Source organism: Aptenodytes patagonicus, chromosome Z, assembly GCF_965638725.1.
Source record: "Aptenodytes patagonicus chromosome Z, bAptPat1.pri.cur, whole genome shotgun sequence".
NCBI classification, from domain to species: Eukaryota; Metazoa; Chordata; class Aves; order Sphenisciformes; family Spheniscidae; genus Aptenodytes; species Aptenodytes patagonicus.
In genome coordinates, this window is record NC_134982.1 from 2,050,124 (window position 1) to 2,069,001 (window position 18,878).

General features: G+C 41.8%; 1 protein-coding gene across 1 annotated transcript in view; it reads right to left on the reverse strand.

Moving 5' to 3' along the window:
• The window catches only part of LOC143172797 (netrin receptor DCC), a 579,706-nt gene that overhangs the window by 65,744 nt on the left and 495,084 nt on the right, over positions 1-18,878 (reverse strand). The window contains exons 16-18 of the mRNA XM_076362578.1: positions 11,131-11,226; positions 7,075-7,313; positions 2,710-2,848 (exon numbers count right to left, since the gene is read on the reverse strand). Coding sequence (XP_076218693.1) covers positions 2,710-2,848; positions 7,075-7,313; positions 11,131-11,226 — 474 coding nt within the window. The remainder of the gene's footprint in view (positions 1-2,709; positions 2,849-7,074; positions 7,314-11,130; positions 11,227-18,878) is intronic.

An 18,878-nucleotide genomic window follows, 5' to 3' on the forward strand; every position in this document is an offset into this window, starting at 1 on the left:
TTAGTCCAACCCCCCTGCCGTGGACAGGGACATCTTCAACTAGATCTTTGAGAGGTCTCTTAATCCTCGGCAATGCCCAGCATGACGTGAGCTCCCACATTGCTAGGGAAGTTTGCATTATTGTTAATGTAATTAAGTATTATTATCATCATTATTATTATTATTATTATGCCTTGAGAAGGTTGTGTTGCATTTAAAAGCTACTCAGCTTATAGCCAGCTTGGGACACTGGTTCATCAGTTTAACATACTAGAAGAAACATCTTGGACTGCCTTGCTATTTCAGGGAACTGAAAGAGAGAACCCTTTTCATAAACTAATCACACTCGATTTTAAAACTAGAATTGTCCTCCTTTACTTTTGCTTAAGCTTATTCTGCAATATTCTCCACCTTCATATAAATGATTGTATTTCTACCAAAGTGCATCCATCTGTCTGTATGGAAACAGCATCTTTATCTTAAATACTGTTTTCTGACATTAGCCCTTTTTGACACGTTTTCATGAACTAACCCTTTCCCCTCCTAGGCTTTCTGCCTTTTGTGAGGTTAAAATTGTAAAGCTTGTAAAAATTGTAAAGCCCTTTCTGTACCATAGGCTTTCCATGCTGGTGATTACCACGTGAGTCCCACTGAGCGGCTGAAGCTGAGCTCTGCTTTCAGCAGATTGTGAACATAAGATATCATGAGAAAAATCAAAGCTTTAGATGTTTCCCTTAGCACTCATTAACACCCCTCATATCAGTAAGACTTGTGTAGGCAGATCTGGGGATGGAACTTGGCTCTGATAGTTGCTTTTGAATTATGGGCATAGCAACTCTCCCCAGCCGTGGTAGTAACCTCCAGTGAATTCTGTATCGATGCTGATATGTACGTTCTTTAATATCATTACGGGAAATTCAACATGCGGAATGGGTACAAAACAGGCAATAAAGATCAGCAGTGCAGGATGCCCTTAATTAACAGAGCTGCTCCATCAAGCTCAGATAATTGCATTGCAATCACATGGGAAAATCTAAGGACACATATATTCCCTCTTATTTTCCCTTTGTTAATTAACTGGCGTGTACTGTGGTTTTCATTAAAAAAAAAAAAACAACAAATCAATATTTACCAGCAGACTTCATTTGGTATCTGCTGGTAGAAACTGATTTGCAATGGCACCTAGAGTGTTTTCAAGGCCACTAGTCACCCTCAGGAAAATATAGCATGTACTATGCTACACTGGTGTCCAAAGGTACATATTGCTGGCTACAACAGATGAAGAAGAAAAATATTTTAAACAAAACCATAGGCATTCTTATCTATGGACTAGGGACTACAGCAAGACGTACAGGCAATCATAAAGGCTGTGGAAAATCTAGTAGTTCTGCGGTATACGGCCTCATGCAGTTCAGTGGATTTACTTAAAAGCAAATCTTCTTGGGATTTTCAAAAGGTGGGCTCAACAGCTTATTCTAAAAGAAATGCAAATTTAATGGAAGACCCTGCCCTTGTTTAAAGACAGCCTAGGGATCAGGATACGTGCTTCCATTAACGCCTATGTGATAACTAGAAGTAAAGCCCAGGCATACCATTTCCCTACTGCAGTTAACTGACGGCACACAAAAGAGAAAGAAACAATTATGTTTTGGAGAGGATGTTCTTATCTGCAGAGATCACTACGTCTCCATCCCTTTTCAAATATTTTTATCCCACTGAACTAGGGTTACATATAATATGCATCTGGTGTCTGTCATCTGTTATCAAAACAGCATTTAGTCCCCTTCAGAATCTGAAGTATCTTTCAGGTCATAGCTTCCTGCTTGGAAAATACCACTCAAACGCTTGAGAAGAGCAGCTAAATTAAGCCTTCCAAGAGTATTTGTTTATTGTAAGCATATTGTTAATCTTAACAATGGCTACTTGCTGGAAATGAAATACAGATGTATAAAACCACTGAGCACAGGAAAGATGCCTTACCAAACTGCCAGCAGGGCATTTATACAAGTCAACGTTCTGCAGAGGGTAGATAATTGTGTCTTTACAATAAATAATGTACAAGCTGAAAAGACTGCTCAGTTGACACCCTGCCCCCCCCCCCCCCCCCCCCATTTCTGTCTCTAATTTTGCACACACGGTTTCAGTCGCTGTAACTGTAGGTCTTGGCTGGACGGGTGCGTTGGTCACCAGCACAGTGCACAGCAAACAGCTAAAATGTGTCCACGTAGTATTATGATCAGACCTGTGGTTGTTCAGTTTTTAAACACACCCCTTGAGTCAAGAAGGACGTGCGTTACATAGAAGCAGCCATTGTGCCCTTTTTACTAGGCGGGTAAGATGGGAACTCATGGGAGACACGTAGAGCTTCATAAGTCAAAATTTTAAAGTAGCAAAATCAGTATCTAATAATAAGGGAATAACTGTTCTCACCTGATCTTGGGTTTCTTTGAAAAGTGAAAAATATTTTAAATCATTAGCATTAAATGTCACAGATACTCATTATATTATTGGGCAAAGTATTACACACGTACTACCATCTCCTACCTTCTTGCAGTGACACCAGAGCTCAGTAGACTGACTGCTCTGCTTTGCTACCCGTGAAAAAAAGTGAAGAAATACAGTTAGTTTTGTACGTACGCTGTGGGTTTATGCAGTTCGGATGAACTTGTACAAGGCTTTTGATGACAAATAGAAAACCAAAGCAAGCCCTTCCAGCAGCTCTTGCCGTACCTGCTTCATAGGTGGTGGCGTGCGCGGTCATGCTCCAGGTGCTGGACCGCCGACCTTTGGTGACCATGACGGAGAACTCGTACATGGTGTTTGGCTTCAGACCTATCACGGTGTGACTCAGAGCGGTCGTATCTGCCGACTGCAAAGAGATGGAGCGGAGAATGTCTTTAAAGCCACTCTTTTTGCTGATAGCCAAGCAAAACACTGTTACAATGGATTCCTTTTTTCAAGCAAAATAGCTCTATGGCTACTGTGTACCTTAACGGGAGTATTTTTAGTACCATAAATATGATACTAAACTTGCTACCTATAATTTAGGCAGTTAAATAAATTATTGTGATGCTTTCTCGTTCTCTTTTCCCAGACAAAGCAATTTGCCATGCGTTTTTTTCAAATGTAAATTGGAAGCTAATGCTATGTCCTTCATCTGTGCCCATATGAGAGAAAAGAATAGGAACATTTCCATAACTTAACCACTCATTTCCAGCCTCTTTGATGGGTTCCTTCTAAAAAAAAAAAAGTTTTTAATATCTACGGATTTTTAGTGGAGGCTCAGAAAGCATTTTTACCCCTAGAATGGTCCTGACTAAGGCTTCCCAGTTCCTGGGGTTAACACATATTTATGATAGAGATCAAAATATGACCCAGGACCCCTGCATAAAGATGCATTTTTGTATTCATAAGACACAGTTTTGCTTGGTTAAATGTAATATGTTTATATATTAGATTATATTTGAAGCATATTATTGATCTGCCTCACTGTGATGAACAACTAAACATATTGATGTTGATGTGAATATTACATTGTACGTTTATTTTTAGCTGATTTAGCTTTTAACCTCAGCCTGCAGTAAGGAACAATTCGAGGCAAACTGCACTAGTATCAAAAGAGACGAGTGAGAAGAATATTATGGGACAAATTGGTGACAACTGAATAAAATCAATCCCCACGCTTTTCAAGCTGCAGAGCCTGGTGTGCAACCCTCCAGCGTCAACAACTTACAGGCCAGTGAGTTAAAGGTGCCGTGCACTTTCACACATTTATATACCGATGGACCTAAAGTTTACTGAGTAAGGACAACTTATACACGACTTTGCATTGGTTGACTACCTTGGTGTTCACATTTGGGACGCAGTTCAGAAGAAGGCATCTTGCTGGCATGCACCAGTAATGCCATTCTGATGCTAATCATCAGATGATTCCAAAATAAATCGACCTTTACTAAAAATGGTACCTCAAGTTGCCAGCACACCACGGAATAAAGCAGTGACATTCAAGGGGGCGTGGGAGGAATTTGCTTTGCAGAGACATTAATGAATGGGCTATATATGCCTACACGGTACGCTGTTTTATCACAAGTGCTCTGACAGATGTTTTGCATGCTACTTAATAGGAAGACTTAATGCAATACCAGATTTTATCTTCTTCATACTCCATTAAAATTCCTAGTTCTTGGAACTAAGCAGTTTTGCAACTTACCTGTACTAGGGGTTTACTCCAGCAGAGAATGTCCCTCTATAAAAAGTCTTACTGAAGCAAAGACAGCACTTATAACCTACGTGTTCATAAACTACTCAACCAAACTACTCAGCCACTTGCCAAAGATGGCAAAATCTACCTGCTAGAGTTTATACAAATTATTCTTTGACTAAAGGCTGGATTTAAATATGGGGAACAATAATTTTCTCCCCCAGGAAAGATTTTGGAAGAAATTAAATTATTTACGGCATAAAATACTCCTCAGCATGACTGAGGGTAACTAAATCTGTTAACTATCACTATGGAAGTGATATGATATCTGATATGCTCAGATATTACAGGATCAGGAAAAACGCACATGGAAAAAACAATAGGGTTTGAACCTATTCCTGGACAAAATAGTCTTTAGTGGAACATAAAGACATTGGGTTCTTTTTTTGGAAAAAGAAAGTTATTTGTCTCCAGCTGAGTGTTTTTCTTTGACTGTTTCGCTCAATACTAAATATTAGCATTTCAATAGCCACAAACATCCTTGAAGTTAATATCACATTGAGATGAAGGGGGTGTAACTGTAGCAAGTACCTTTAGTAACGCCACCCCATGCCTGTTTGGGACAGTTTGTACAAAGTAAAGTTGGCAGGGCAAAGTTAAATTTATAAACTTCCAACTTCAATGGGAAAGGCTAAACCCTTCATTATATTAGATGTGATATATATTTTTGGAGCAATGGGAGACTTTAATGGGAAAATCTCAAAAGAATTGGAAATTCAATGCCAATGCATAGGCAAGTGCTACGGGAACCTATTTGTGAGCCTGATCCAAACCCCTCTGAAGAAAACGGAAGTTTTCCCCGCTGTTTTCAAAGAATAACATAATAGGTTTTATCTTCTTTTCTTGAAAAAATGTGGTTATTTCAAGAAAGCAGACCCTCTTGAAAGATTTTTGATTGTTTCTGCTTCTGGGTGATTGAACTGGAATAAATGAATCAGACCAGCTCTTTACATGCTACCCACAGACTGGTCAAACTAGAGACAATGGCAAAAAAAGGCAGTTTCACTCTTGCTCCTCTCCTCTTCTCCTGCTCCTTGATGGCTCCCGGAGCCCTGTGTGGTGGCTCTGTGAGAGATGTCCACCTGCTCGTTTTAGCAGAAGGCCAACAAGCTCGACACCTCTGAGCAGGACATGCTTCTCCTGCACAGCAAATTAATAGGGCTATTTTTGATCAATTTTGCCTGTTACCCACCATTTTCCACTGCATGCAGCTCAGCAAATGCATTGGGAAACCAGAGAAAACGTTCTGATTGACTGTGATTGGCAAAACATAATGCTGTCTTTTCTGGAGCTTTGATTTCATCACTAGAGCTGCAAACTGTGACCCGCTGTACTTCCCTGTGCTATACTCTGCATTTTGTTGGGCATGGAAATCCATCTGTAAGTAGGAGTCGGATCAAGGTACGGCATTCAAAACATTACAATGCATCGTTTTGGCATCCTTAATTACCTAAGAGCTTGCTACAACTGCATGAGCATACAAAATTTGGGTCTAATATTGCAGACCATCATGCCAGCATCTGAGGGTGTCAGAAGTACGGCAGTAGACGTAAAAGCAAAGTATGGGCTTTATACTTTGTAAAGATGTGCTATTATTATTTAAAAGCTTTACAGTGGGTCAGCACCTGCAGCAAAAAGCCAGCTGGCCTGAGCCTCCTCTCAGCTGATGTGAATGCAAATCAGGGGTAATGCAACTGCAATCAATAGTTCACGGCAGCACACGGACTCAGCCGAGAGCCAGCCAGCCAAATTCTGATGGAGATGTGTGAGGGGGAGAGCTGAAAAATCACAATCAGAAAAGAGACTGAAGGCAAGAGCTTCTCCACCATCATTCCCACTTCGTCCAAAAATTACCTGGGAAAGGTCTCGAGATGAGAGTCTGTGAGTACAGGTGTACCCCAAACCTAACGAGGCGGCGAGCCATCCTCTGGGGTTTAGAAATGCCAACCTTTACTTAGACACATCATTCAGGCTCTAATCGGAGGAGCCTCGGTGCTGGATAGAGCACGGCCTGTTCCACAGTCCTTGTAAAAATGACTTGTACGAGGCCGCTTTTGTTAGGACAGAGAACAGTAAAAAATGAGGCATCCACTTGCAGTATAAAAATACATCCATAGCAAACAACTCACTATGGATCAATACGATCCTTCAGACAAGCGAAAACAACTATTATGGTAGGGCACGGGAGGAAGGACATGCTCATCATGGGGAAGGTGGGTGTTACATGAGATGCAATATATAAGCTGACGATAGTGGGGAAAGGTAGCTTATTGTCCAAAACCAAGCAAACAAAAAAGCCTAAAGGCTGTGCTTGTTCCTTCCCATTCCCTGTCCCACCGTATCTCTTCGCTGCACCGCACGGGTTTTGGTACTGCTTTCATTAGGACTTGAGAAGAAATTCTCATACAGAAAGTAGCATGCTGCTGTCATATCCACTCAAATTGAGTTTTCTCATAAACTAACCTTCATTTTTTCCGATTTGGGAATACATGATATGGGTGAGTGGAATTGCCATATGGTGTGGGTGGGTTTGCAATTGGTATTTCTTCCTATTCACTCTACGATATTGTGCTACCAAATCTGTGACTAATTTATATGTGATTGGTAAAGATTAAAGATCAAAACTTTCAACAGTTGGCATGTGGAATTAAAGTACAGCATTTTCATCCAACTAAACACATAGGTTTCTAGGAAGCAGTAATTAGTCAAGTCTCCTTTTGACCGAAATGGGAATTTTGCTTGAGGGAAGTTCATGAAAGCCAATTCAGAGCCTTTGCAAATAAAATATGAACAGACGAAATAGCTCATAAATTCATAACGTGTTAAAATTTCACCTTGTACTTAGCACTCGTCGAATAGCTCGTTCTCCATCGGACTGTGTAGAAGCGAACCTCCGTAGTCTTTTGGTTCTTTGGGACAGAGTTGTCTGCCCAGATGACCCTCACTGCATCATGCGTAAGTGCAACAGCCTGGACACCTACTGGTGGGAGCATGGGGGTGGAGATATCTGGGACTGAGGTAGGGAAATCATCAAGCAAAGGATAAAAATCAACTTCTAATGGATCAATGGGGTCTGGGTCCATACATCACCAAATGAGCATTCCAAAATAAATGAATAGGTAAGTTAAACAGAAAAACAAACCAAAACAAACCAAAACACAAACAGCCACCAAGGGGCACACATCACAATGGGTTAAATGCATGGCATTAATGAGGAGGAGGAACATGAGGAGAACAGAAAGAAAGGCATTAATGCAAAATGAGAACGCATCAGCAACATTTCAGTTACATCGCTACAACAAAACTAACCAGCGCTAAGTGCTATTTTTCATGACTTGTTTAAATACTTCCAGGTATGCTGCGTTTTCTTCACACGAGATGAAGTCAATGCACAGTGTCTCTCCTTAAAATGATTTACATTTTCTGAAAAAATTCAATCACTTAAATGATACATTATTGGAAACACCTACAGAGTGGAGAGTGTGTCATCTTCCAACTTGATTTACAGACATGACATACTCTCACGTGTAGGAGTTACCTATGCTTTTCTCTCTCAGCAGCCTCTTTCAGGCTCTTTTGCTGTTTTAGGCCCTTGAAAGGAACATATTCTGCATCTGCTTAAACGTTTGTTAGGCAAAACAACATAACAATTTCACTGCTGAAGTGAAGAACTTGGAATTGTTGGTTTAATACTGTCAGCGTGTTAGATGTGCACATCCAGGCGTGGAGACATGGGTTATTTTCAAGTGGGCTTCTTCCTCGAGGAACAAGAACAGTTCCTCTCCCATGTGTCTGTGATCGGGTGGTCTTTGGGGAGCAAGACGCTGAGCACCATGCGCAGGCCACGCCGGTGCGCTATGCAATGTCAGAGGAAAATTCTGGGTGGCTTAATTATCGGGACAGTGGCACATTTCATTTCACTTCCAAAAGTTCAGGCCTGAGTGGCGTGCTGACACATCCAGTTAACTGAGCCTGTCCAGATTTCTGTGGCCACGCTTCTCCTTCCACTTCGTTGCAGAGGAGTTTTCTCTGAGTTACGGTGGCGTGAGAGAGGAACCAGACATTGTGTCAGCAGCAGATTCCTGCTCTTACAGTCACGGGAAAAAAAACACCAACCACCCGTGTACAGAGTTCCTCTCCTGATCAGCGTTCGGTTCGGCCCCGATGACATCCACGCTCTTGGCTTCTCTGGGGCTCTGCCTCTGCGCTTTGGGGCTGCACGGCGATGGCACCCAGGCAGGAACCAGAGACCGCTTCTGCTCGGTTTAAATACCTCTGTCCTTGTTGAAGCACCCAGTCAACTTCTGGCCTATCACTTAAAACTATACTTACTGACTCACTATTTACCAGTTGTGATTTTTCCAAATACAGTTTCAAAATGCAGTGGGTAAAGTGCAGCAAAAGCACTCCAAAAGGTTGCCTGGGGGTTTTTCCCCCTAAAATAATGTGCTAATTAATCAAAGCATAAATGACTCTAATATTTCCTCACTGACAGTTGCTACAGTTTGTCTGCTCCATGTGCAATTCCAGCTCCTGACACTCTTTGATCACTCCTGTTTTATGGGTTTGTAATTCTTACTCAGAACTTCTGGAGGTCCCAGCCTTTGGAAGGAAAAACAGAGGAGACAAGGATGTTTAACATGTATGATAAGCCATTAGGTTCAACCTGCTTCTTGTGTTGCTTCTTCCATCAAAAACTGCTTTGTAAGAAGTTTGAATATGAGTGTTGAAGGAAATGAACCCAACCTGGTGAATCGAGCTTCTGCAAGCTGAAAGTTAACAGTTTCTTTTCCTGAACTGAAGTTTTCCAAGAGAATTGGCTGTAAACTTTGGAAGGTGAGCAATACCTGTTTCTGCTGGGTTTTTTTTTTACAAACTTATGATGGGAGCTGATGTGACTGGAGCTGAGTTGATATTTTAGCAAATACTGCACTTCCTTTCTCTTTTTCTTTCCCATACTGAAAACTTCAGTCCCGCTGTAGAGGAGATTATGAAGAGAGGCTGGGTTTAGCAAAATAAATGGTCAGACTCAATCAAGATAATTCAGTTTCTGAAACACGTCACCACCGACCTGAGGAAGAGGGAAATGTCTATAATCCACCGGTGCTGAAAATAGGTCTCTAAATATTGCCTCCATTTTCCACCAAAGTTTCATTTGCTATTATTTATGCGTGGACATCTGCCATTTGGAAATTGCAATCTCTTGACAGAAAACAGTTTCTTGCTCTCTTTGGAGTTGTTTTGCGAATATTGCACGTTAGGTAACTTTAGTTTGCACACCACATCCACACAAGCAGACACCAAAGGATGTCTATGTATATGCTAAACGGACACACAGAGACACAGTTTTCGGTTTTCTTCGGTGCCCAGAGTGCATCAGCTCATCCGCTGCTTGGGGAACACAGTCCCTGTGCCTTTTTTGAGATGTTCCTCCATGAAGGACCCAGGCCACCGGCTCCTTTCAGAGGCTGCATCCCGTGGGTGGGAGGTGGTGGGAACCTCCGGGTACGGACGTCTCTCAGCAATAAGAGAGAAGCAGCGAGGTGGACTTCTCGCAGATGATCATCGGGTCAGTTCACCAAAACAGAGCCCCAGCCTGAATTACCTTTTTCACACCTGGGTATCGTTTTGTTTATGAGAGGTTATATACAGACATAAAATCAAATCCCACGGGCCAGCCGGCCAATTTTTAAATAGAATTGACAGGGAACAAAAACCTTAAAAATAAAAGTATATATGGATCCTGAGGCAAACTCACTGGAAAAAGATTTTACAAGACACACACTCAGCAAGAATGACCTCTGTAGACTCCAGACAAGAAAAAAGATTAATAATTTTGAGCCATAAGTTCCCTGACACTTATTATATCTAATGTAGCTTGTTACGGTTGCCCTTGATTGTGTAATTAATCACTTTTTTTTTCTTTCTCCTTCTGTCTTTCCAAGATTTCGTATGGGAATACTTCACAAAACCATATGGATAAAAGCTGTTTTTCCTTGCAGAGCCACAGAAGTGCCATTTGGTTGAGTTATTCCTCGTGGTCCACCCAAGCCAGCGTCAGTGATCGGGTTTGCTCTCAGTGACACAGCTCCCCTTCCAGGCAGCTCTGAACACCATGGGTGAAACGCGAGAAAAAAACTTCACCAAATGATGGTGTCGCTCCAGAGGAAAAACACGTTTATTTTTCTCAGTTCTGTTCTTCTAACCCCTCGTCAGTCCCACCCACGCACCAGCGATTGCACAAAAACCACGAGACAGTCCTGAAGACAGTGCTACACAAGAACAATTCTGGTTTTACAACTTTTCTAGCATCCCAACAACGTATCTGTGAGAAACAGCTGCCTAAAAGCACCCTGCTCCATTACTGCTGGGTAATCCCTTCTGCGAGCCTTCTCCTGCCAGGAAAATCTTACCAGTATATTCCTTCACCTTTTGCAACCCCTCTACATGCTTCTGTAAATGGGCATGATGACAGTGTGTTTTTAACTAATTCATTTCAATTTAAGCTGCTTTAAAAATGAAGAAAAAAAAATAATTTCATCTGGGCTTAATTCAGCAAAGTTATTCACCACTATTCTGCCCTGATCTTTAAATATTTAAATTGTTTGGGAGTCATGCTTCTCCCAAGCCACCCCACACCAAAGAGCACGCAATTGTGAGCATCCCATTAAATTTATACAGCCAATTTCTGGAAAGGGTAAATAATTCATCCTATCTGCGTAGTTAGAATAACGTGGAAAACGAAGCTGATTTATTCTAGCAAGGGACCTGGAGGTTGCAGAGCTCTTTTCTTCCCTTGCCTTGACCAAAATGTTTTGCCTAATGTGCACCTTTGTAAGGCCAATGTTCACTGACGGGGAGCAGATTATGAACCAGCATTTGCAACTCACCTGTCATCGACCTGGTGGTGGCACTTTCGTACAGAGGCACCCCTTCGCCGGCGTTGTTGAAGGCCTTTAAGGAAATCACGTAGTGGGAACTGGGCTCTGCAGGAGAAAACAAATGAGGCAAAACAAAGCACACACTGTTAAAGTCAGATCTGGGATGCGGAACGGACGAGTGCTTTCCTGAAAAACAAGAAAAAAGAAAAGAGTTAAGCAAACGCCTGTGCAAAGTAAGCGATGAGCACAACTGCTGCCCATCGTTTTCCTTTCCCTTCCAAAGGCTTTATTTATCTCAGTCTCCTGGTGCTATCTTCATCAATAGTGGGCTGAAGTTCTCCTTTAAATCATCTGCAGCTTTGCCTGCATAAGAAAGCTGGAACCAACTTTGTGCATCAGCCGTACCTCCTGACCCATCGCTCTGAGCAGAGGAAGCCTCAGACGCGGTGCTACGTGCAGTGCTACACGGAGGCGAGGGATGCTGCGGGGTGCCAGTGCCTTTCCGCCGGCTCCCGGCATGCTGCCGGATGGAGCTGGGGGAGCCAGGGCCGCGGCGCTGAGCTCCGGTGGGCAGGGAGGCATCCAGCCCCGCACAGCCCCTCACGAGGACGCGCTGCTGTCCCGGGGATGATGCGGGAAGAGATGGTTGAGGGTCACCAGCGATGTGTTGCCTTGGGATCCTCGACCCGTGGCAGCGAACCGCAGGCGTCCAGCTCTCCAGCATGCTCCTGAAGCCAGCCCAGAACAGTTCATGCACCCCTGTAATCGCTTGCCGGACACTGAGCAAAAAGCCTCCCTCCCTAATTTCTTGATGTCAGAATTACATTGGTAATAGCCATTTTAACCCTTTTTACCTCACCAAGAACACCTCACGCTCTGTTGTAAATAAGAAGGATGTGGCAGACAACAAATAACACACAGGAATTAACTTCTGGGTGCACGGATGTGCTGCGCTGGTTTGCGTGTCCCAGGTTATCACGGGGCTACTCTAAATATATCCCTAAATGAAAATAAAGTGAAATGAGCGTGTCAGTTCCACATTGTTTTTTGCTACTGTTTTCTGAGAAAAACAAGGCAATCCATTTTCCTGATTTTTCCCATGTGAATTGCTTGATCTCCCCACCTTATTTTTTTTTTTTTAGCTGTTAATTCTATTTGTACAGAAGAAAATTGCAGCTGAATACAGTGGGTGCTCATACACCTGCCAAAGATGGGAACTGCCTCCTCAAAGTTCTTTACGGAAAAATAACAAATGTGTGTATGTGAGGAGGCATTTATTAACATGACATTGCAAAAGACCTGCTGCAGAATTACATATTTCATCTACATTAACACCAAATCAGCTCAGCATGATTAATACTATTACAGTGAATCTGAAATGAGTAAATAATCTTTAAGTACTTATTGCATATTGTTACTAATATCCTTTCCACCCACATATTTTGTACTTAATTTTACGTCCAGAAGAAACAGTGACATATTTGTTTAATATTCAGGTGACTTCTGTGCTTCTATCACAAAAGAGCTAAACTTTAAAAATTGCCAAATGGATGACTCGTGCATTAATAACTCCCTGCGCTAAGTATTCTATGGTTATTAATTCAGTTGGTACTCACTGTAATATCATTAGTCATAAGGAAATTATTTTGTATTCAGAGAGATGTAGTACATATTTTCATATGATTTCCACCATATATTAGCATACTACTTTTAATTTCTAATTTAACTAAGTGTTGTAACTCTCCAGATTCCACACGAAGATTTATTTATTGAGACACGAAGTCATTATTTAGCTGACAGTTTAATAATGTCACATTCAGTAGTTTCTGCAGAAGAAAAAGAAATTCATATGCACAGCCTAGACCGACTCCATCTCTTCCTTCTACCCATGTCCCAGCTGTAGTGCCCATTTAGGAGTTTTGAAAGACGTCTGGCAGAGTGATGCAAGGGGTTAATACAGACCATTCACTAGGTTAGACTGTGGCAAACGCAGGGAAGAATACCAAAAGACGAAGTTTTAGGACTTTGAGACATACTATTTGCTATTACCAGCAGTGAACTCGGTGACTATATTGAAGGGGACACACAGAGACGGACAGTGGATTAATCTTACTGCCTTCTGTCAGTTAAGCACGTGGTTTAGTTTATAAGGGCTGTCCCTATAGTGACTGAAGAGACAAGCACCTCTGAAGAACAATTCATCCCATGCTAAGATAGGTATTCAAGAAATATAAGATGAATCAGCCTCTAAGGGTTGGTACATATCTCCACTGATTATGGCCAGAGCACAGATGTCCGGCCGTCGCTTGGCTTAAATTGTAAATAACGAGACATTAGTCAGAAAAGAATGTCACGCTGAACACTGATTTTTTAAATGTTAAAGATGACTCGAGAAACCTGATTCTAGAAATTACTGTCAAAACCCCCAGAAGCCCACAGAGCTGTCACGTCTAATCAAAAAACATTGTGAATTCCCAATAATGAATAAGCAAAACGAGTGAATTACTATTAATTTGATCATGAAAAATATACTCACAGAAATTGATAAATTAGGTGGAAAAATGTGGTAAGTTCATGGAAAATTTAAAAATGGAGACTATATAGCACATACCTCATTACAACTGCCCTTACAGCACAATATATAGTCCATCAAATTTTATAAATTGAACAGACTGACATGACATATGATTTATGTTTATAACTAGGCTGGGCAAGGTTACATTTGCAAAAATGAGCTGAGGTTGGGATGAGGATGCAGTCAGTAGCTTTCTGTTAAAAACATGAAAAATTCAGGTGGTTAATTTGAGCTGCTGCTAACTGGAGCAATAAATAATTGCTTGAGTCTCCTCTTAGATAAGAGGGAAAAAGGCAATTTGCCACGGTACAGTGTTTGAACACAGTATTAGAGTTCAGTTTAGTCCAATACAATGAAAAAGTGAAAAAGCATTCGTATTTTCATGTGGCAGACAGTTGCTTGTAACACTTACGGGGTCATTCTGGTGCTCTTTTTGGTAAAATGCCACTGACTGGACCGCGAGTTCAAACGAGGAAAGCTTTTTAGTGTAAACCTACTAGTAAGTGCAGCAGCTAATGGAGCAGAAGGGTCATTAGCGCTCCTGGCAGAAACAACGCAAAGAAAGAAAGAAACGGGGGCTTTAGAGATGACAGTTGCAGTGCAGTTGCAAGAATTCAGAGGTAAATTCTGACTGTTTCTCCACCTGTAACAACGACGTTACCATTTGTATTTGCTATTCTGGAGCAGGAGAAGCAGAGAATTATACGCTTTTTTTTTCAGAAGAAATCTCTTCTTGCCTTTGAAGAAGCCGAGCAAAGAATTCAGCTTTAATTAGAGCATCAGCCAAGAATCCCCATCTCAGTGTTGGTGTGGAACATGCTCTGGAAATAAAGTTGTGTTCTGCAGTTCAACTTAAAAAAAGAAAAAGGACAAGAAGTTCAAACTAAGCATGAACAAAATTGATTTCTTCTACTGACAGATGTTGTTACTGGAAAGAAAATATTCAACAAATAGCAACTCATTCAAGATACCACAGTTATTTTCTTCTTTAAGAGTGCAAAATTGTGACATCCCTACAGCCATTACATGGGGTCTTTTAACAAATGTTGAGTTTTCATGTATAATTTAATTTCCTCTTTAAACTATAAATATAAAATAAACGCTTGACAACTAGATGGGAACTCCAATCCAAGGAAAGCTCCTCGCCTTAAACTACAGTGTTGGAAAGAGGGTAGCGCACTCTGCTGATTTTCCAGATCAGCTTCTTTCTCTCTCAAATAAAAATTCATTCTCAAGTCCTCTTCTCATTTCCTGTTTTAACAATTACCTGACACGAGGGACCTGCAGAGTGCTCTACAGATCGGTACCCTGGGAGAGCCGAAGCTAAGATGGGGTCTCCTGATCATCATGAAAACGTTGCTCATCCCATCATACCACTCAGAGCCACTGTCTTGCATTTAAAAACATCTGAATTTCTTCTAATGCAATGTAGCCAATAAAATAACAACAAAGATAAGTTATACGTTCAATAATCTTCTCCCAACGCCTTTGCCAGTGCCTTTCCTGATCCTAACCAAAAGTGAAGTAGCAGTTCATTGAGATCTGATCCCTTCTACTCTGCTTGAGCACCAGCGTGTATCTACGAGTACAGTGTAATAACGTGCTCATGCTGTCAGAGCTTGCTGAGGAGGAAACCTGCCATCTTTTGCTCCCCCCCCGAAGCTGTTTTTAACTGTAGGCTACAGGAGTCTACCCTTGGGATGGCAGAGGCAGTAGTAAGGTATCCATCATGAGGAGCTATGGCCTCCCTGTAGACAAAGTAGAAACAAAGATATCTTGTCAAAACAGATGGGGTCTGACAATATCCTCCAGTAAAAGGACAAGGTGGGAATTGCAGCAAGAGAAATTCTTGTTAGTTATTAGGAAAAAAATAAATATGAGGGTTGTCAGGCACTGAGGCAGGGGTCCAGAGAGGTTGTGGAACGCCCATCCTTGAAGGTGCTCAGAAGTCAGCTGCAGATGACAGCGGTGTGACCCAGAGCTACCTTCGACGCTGGCCCTGCTTTGAACAAAGACTTGGACCATATGACTTGAGAGATCCCTGCCAACCTCAGTAATTCTATGATAATTAATACCTGCTCACATAAACATGGTGAGAGCAGAAACCTGGCTTTGCTGCTGAGCTGAGGAGGCAGTTCTAAGCCAGCTGCTGACAGAGGACCCCTCTGTCCTCTCTGTTGCTCTCACCGTTTGCTTCACCAAAAGCATACTGACTCCCCTTTATTGGCAATGAAAGGAGTGGAAACACAAATGCTAGATTTTGTTGTAAGCAGAGTAACTCCTGCGGGAAATGCTCTTTTAAAAGAGAGAGGGTCTTCAAGAGAATTATGTCTATGCTCTGCGTGTCCTGCCAGCGTCACTGATGCTGAAAGACCCTCTAAAGGGCAGAAAAGCAGTCATTCACAATTATCTCAAAAAGCAACCAGAGAACAGCCTCATTTATTCCTGTCTGGGTTTGTGAGAACATTACACCTAGTAATCAATAGCACCAGTACCAGTTCCTAGACCTAGTAACATTAGTTTATTGCCAGGGAAAGGTAATCTATCTATAGGACAAATGTCAAATTGAAGTATAAACTCTGCAGACAAAGGTTATTGAATTCTGAGAAATCGGGAGAGAAAAGCACTTCCAACATCAGTCTCAGATGTAGCGTACTTCTTCGGTAACCTAGACCTGAAACGCAGGGTTGTAGGTAGGGCTGTGGCTGCCCAGACTGCCAGGGCTGGGGAACGCGCCCAGGAACACGGAAACCACCCTATATGCGTTAAGGAGCCCAAAGCACAGTTTACAATAAAGTTTACAACAAGCCCAAAGCCGGTGGCGTTCCTCCTGGAGATCCTGCTGCGTGGGACAGCTCAGAGGGAATCGGAGGGGTTTCTCTGCAAATTCAGGAGGAATCTCTTCACAAGGGAGGGTGCCTGGGTCAGACCTTGGAGAAAACATTCTGCATTTAGCAGACTACTAAATAAATCTGTGCTTTGAGAGCTGCAGTGTCAGGGCTAGCCAGATATCCAGGCATAATACACTGTGCCACATATGATATTAGAGCATCAGCAGTGTCTTGCCTGGGGGTCAGGAAGCCTGGGGCGATTTGGCCACCTCTGTGCAGAAATTACCATCAGCCCAAAAATAATGGCGCCTTGACTCTGATTTTACAAATATCCACCGGGCACCTAATGGCCAGCAGATTAAACCCCATTAAAAGACACAAGAAGTGATGTATTCCACTCCTTGGACAACATACACTTCCTCTGGAGAGCAAAGCTTAGAAGCACATTTTAGCACGTCTAGGGAAATGATATCGACATTAAAAAAAAAATCATCTTTTAATCATATTAGCAAATTTAACTATAAATATTCCACTAGAATAGACTATCACGGTGAAATTCTCCAAATGAGTTTCTCCCATGTTGTCAGCTAGAGAAAAACAGTTTTATTTTATTCCTTCTAGGCGCTTTGTACATCAGCAACGGCTGCATTTCAGGGGTGGATGAGGAGATAATTTCTGTGATATTATTTCATCGAATATATCAGGTAATTTGGAAGGGAGTCACTATCAGAAAGGCTAAAATGGGTAATAAAGAGCTCATGATCACCTTCAATAAAATAAGAGACCTACCTGTGAATTATCCTTTCTCTAACACAACAGAATTAGCATATATTTACATCTTCTGGTGAACTGAACAATCCATAATAACAGATAAGAACTTTGTTCAATTAAGTTAAACTTGCCAAATGCTGTAAAATTCAAGAATGCGTTTTCCAAGGTTACAGAGGATGGGCCTAATCTCTTCTTTGCGAATGGAAAGCACAAAATGTAAGTTTTGGAAATTTGGCACATTTTTTCCATGCCAAAAGGTTTCATCCAGTGTTTAAACAAAGTCAGCTAAATAACACGTTTTTTAAGCATCAGGAGTACTAGTATCTCCTGAAAATCAATTCCTTCTGTTTAGGATCCAGAAAAGTAGAGTGCTGACTGAGGCATCCAAACCTGAAACTTTTGTCCTGGGAAAATTCCTGAGTGTTAAAGCCCTCTTTAGAAAAAAGCATTTGTTTTGAAGGTGAATATAGAGAACAGTGGGAACTTGGCTTCAGATCTGCAGTATGTCACAAACATCTCAAGAAATGATGGACAAGTCACTGGGTTTTGTGTGTCTTCAGTCCCTGTGGTATTAACTTTTTTTTTTTCTATTTCCTTTAGTCTTTTGCCTATAAGCTCTTTGAAGTAGCGCCTTACACTGTGTTTCTATGTTAACTAGACAATGAAACCCCAATCTCGCCTCGAACCTCTGGGTATTACTGTTGCACAAATAGTAAAGATATGTTAATACACCGACACGCTTAAAGTATCTCCTAAAGTTAATTGAAAATTGTCCCTCAGGAGCGCAGTTCTGCCGTCTGCTTCACAGAGATGTGAGGGACGAGGGACGGAGGGGGGTCCTACACGTCTACACTTCAAACAAATACTACCTAACCTGTAACTTTTAATCCAACCTCACCGTTGAATCTGTTACAACTGTTGAGGGCATGTCCGAGCTCTTTGGACGATAAACTAGGACTTCAGTCATCTTCCAAAAATCTGGTTAGATAGCAATACCTGGGGCTTTGCCTTACTCTGCTACAGTGTGAGCTCCAGCAACGTCCTTCAGCAACAGCACCTCCTTGTCTTCTCACAGGCTGCGTCTCGGCAAGACATCTCTCAGTGAAGTACCCTGTGAAGTCAACACAGACCTACCCCGGAGCCATGGTGCCTTTGGGTGGGCGCACCATGCAACGCAGGGAGGACATGACCCTGCAGTGAACCAGTGAAGGTCACGGCATCAAAACAGGTCGCTGCAGCTGGGTGACAATGATGTGCCCCACTATTCTGGGGGTGCCTGTATATTTGTAGGTACTCAGGCTGATTCTGGAAATATTTAACTTCTAAAACGCTAGGGAAAGTGTTTAACAGAGCAAAGAGAATTTATAATGAGAATCTGTTAAGTGCTTTTATTTTAGTGTCGTTCAGGAGATGAACAGCAAATCCATATTTACAGTTGTTTTTAAGATGTCATCTCATCATATATTATGCCTGCTTGCTGATTTCTCTTGTGAGCTATGTCCTGTGTGCATTATAACAAAGTGTGCAGGGCTTTTTTTTAAGCAAAGGCTGTAATTTGAGCATGCTTAGAAATAGGTCTT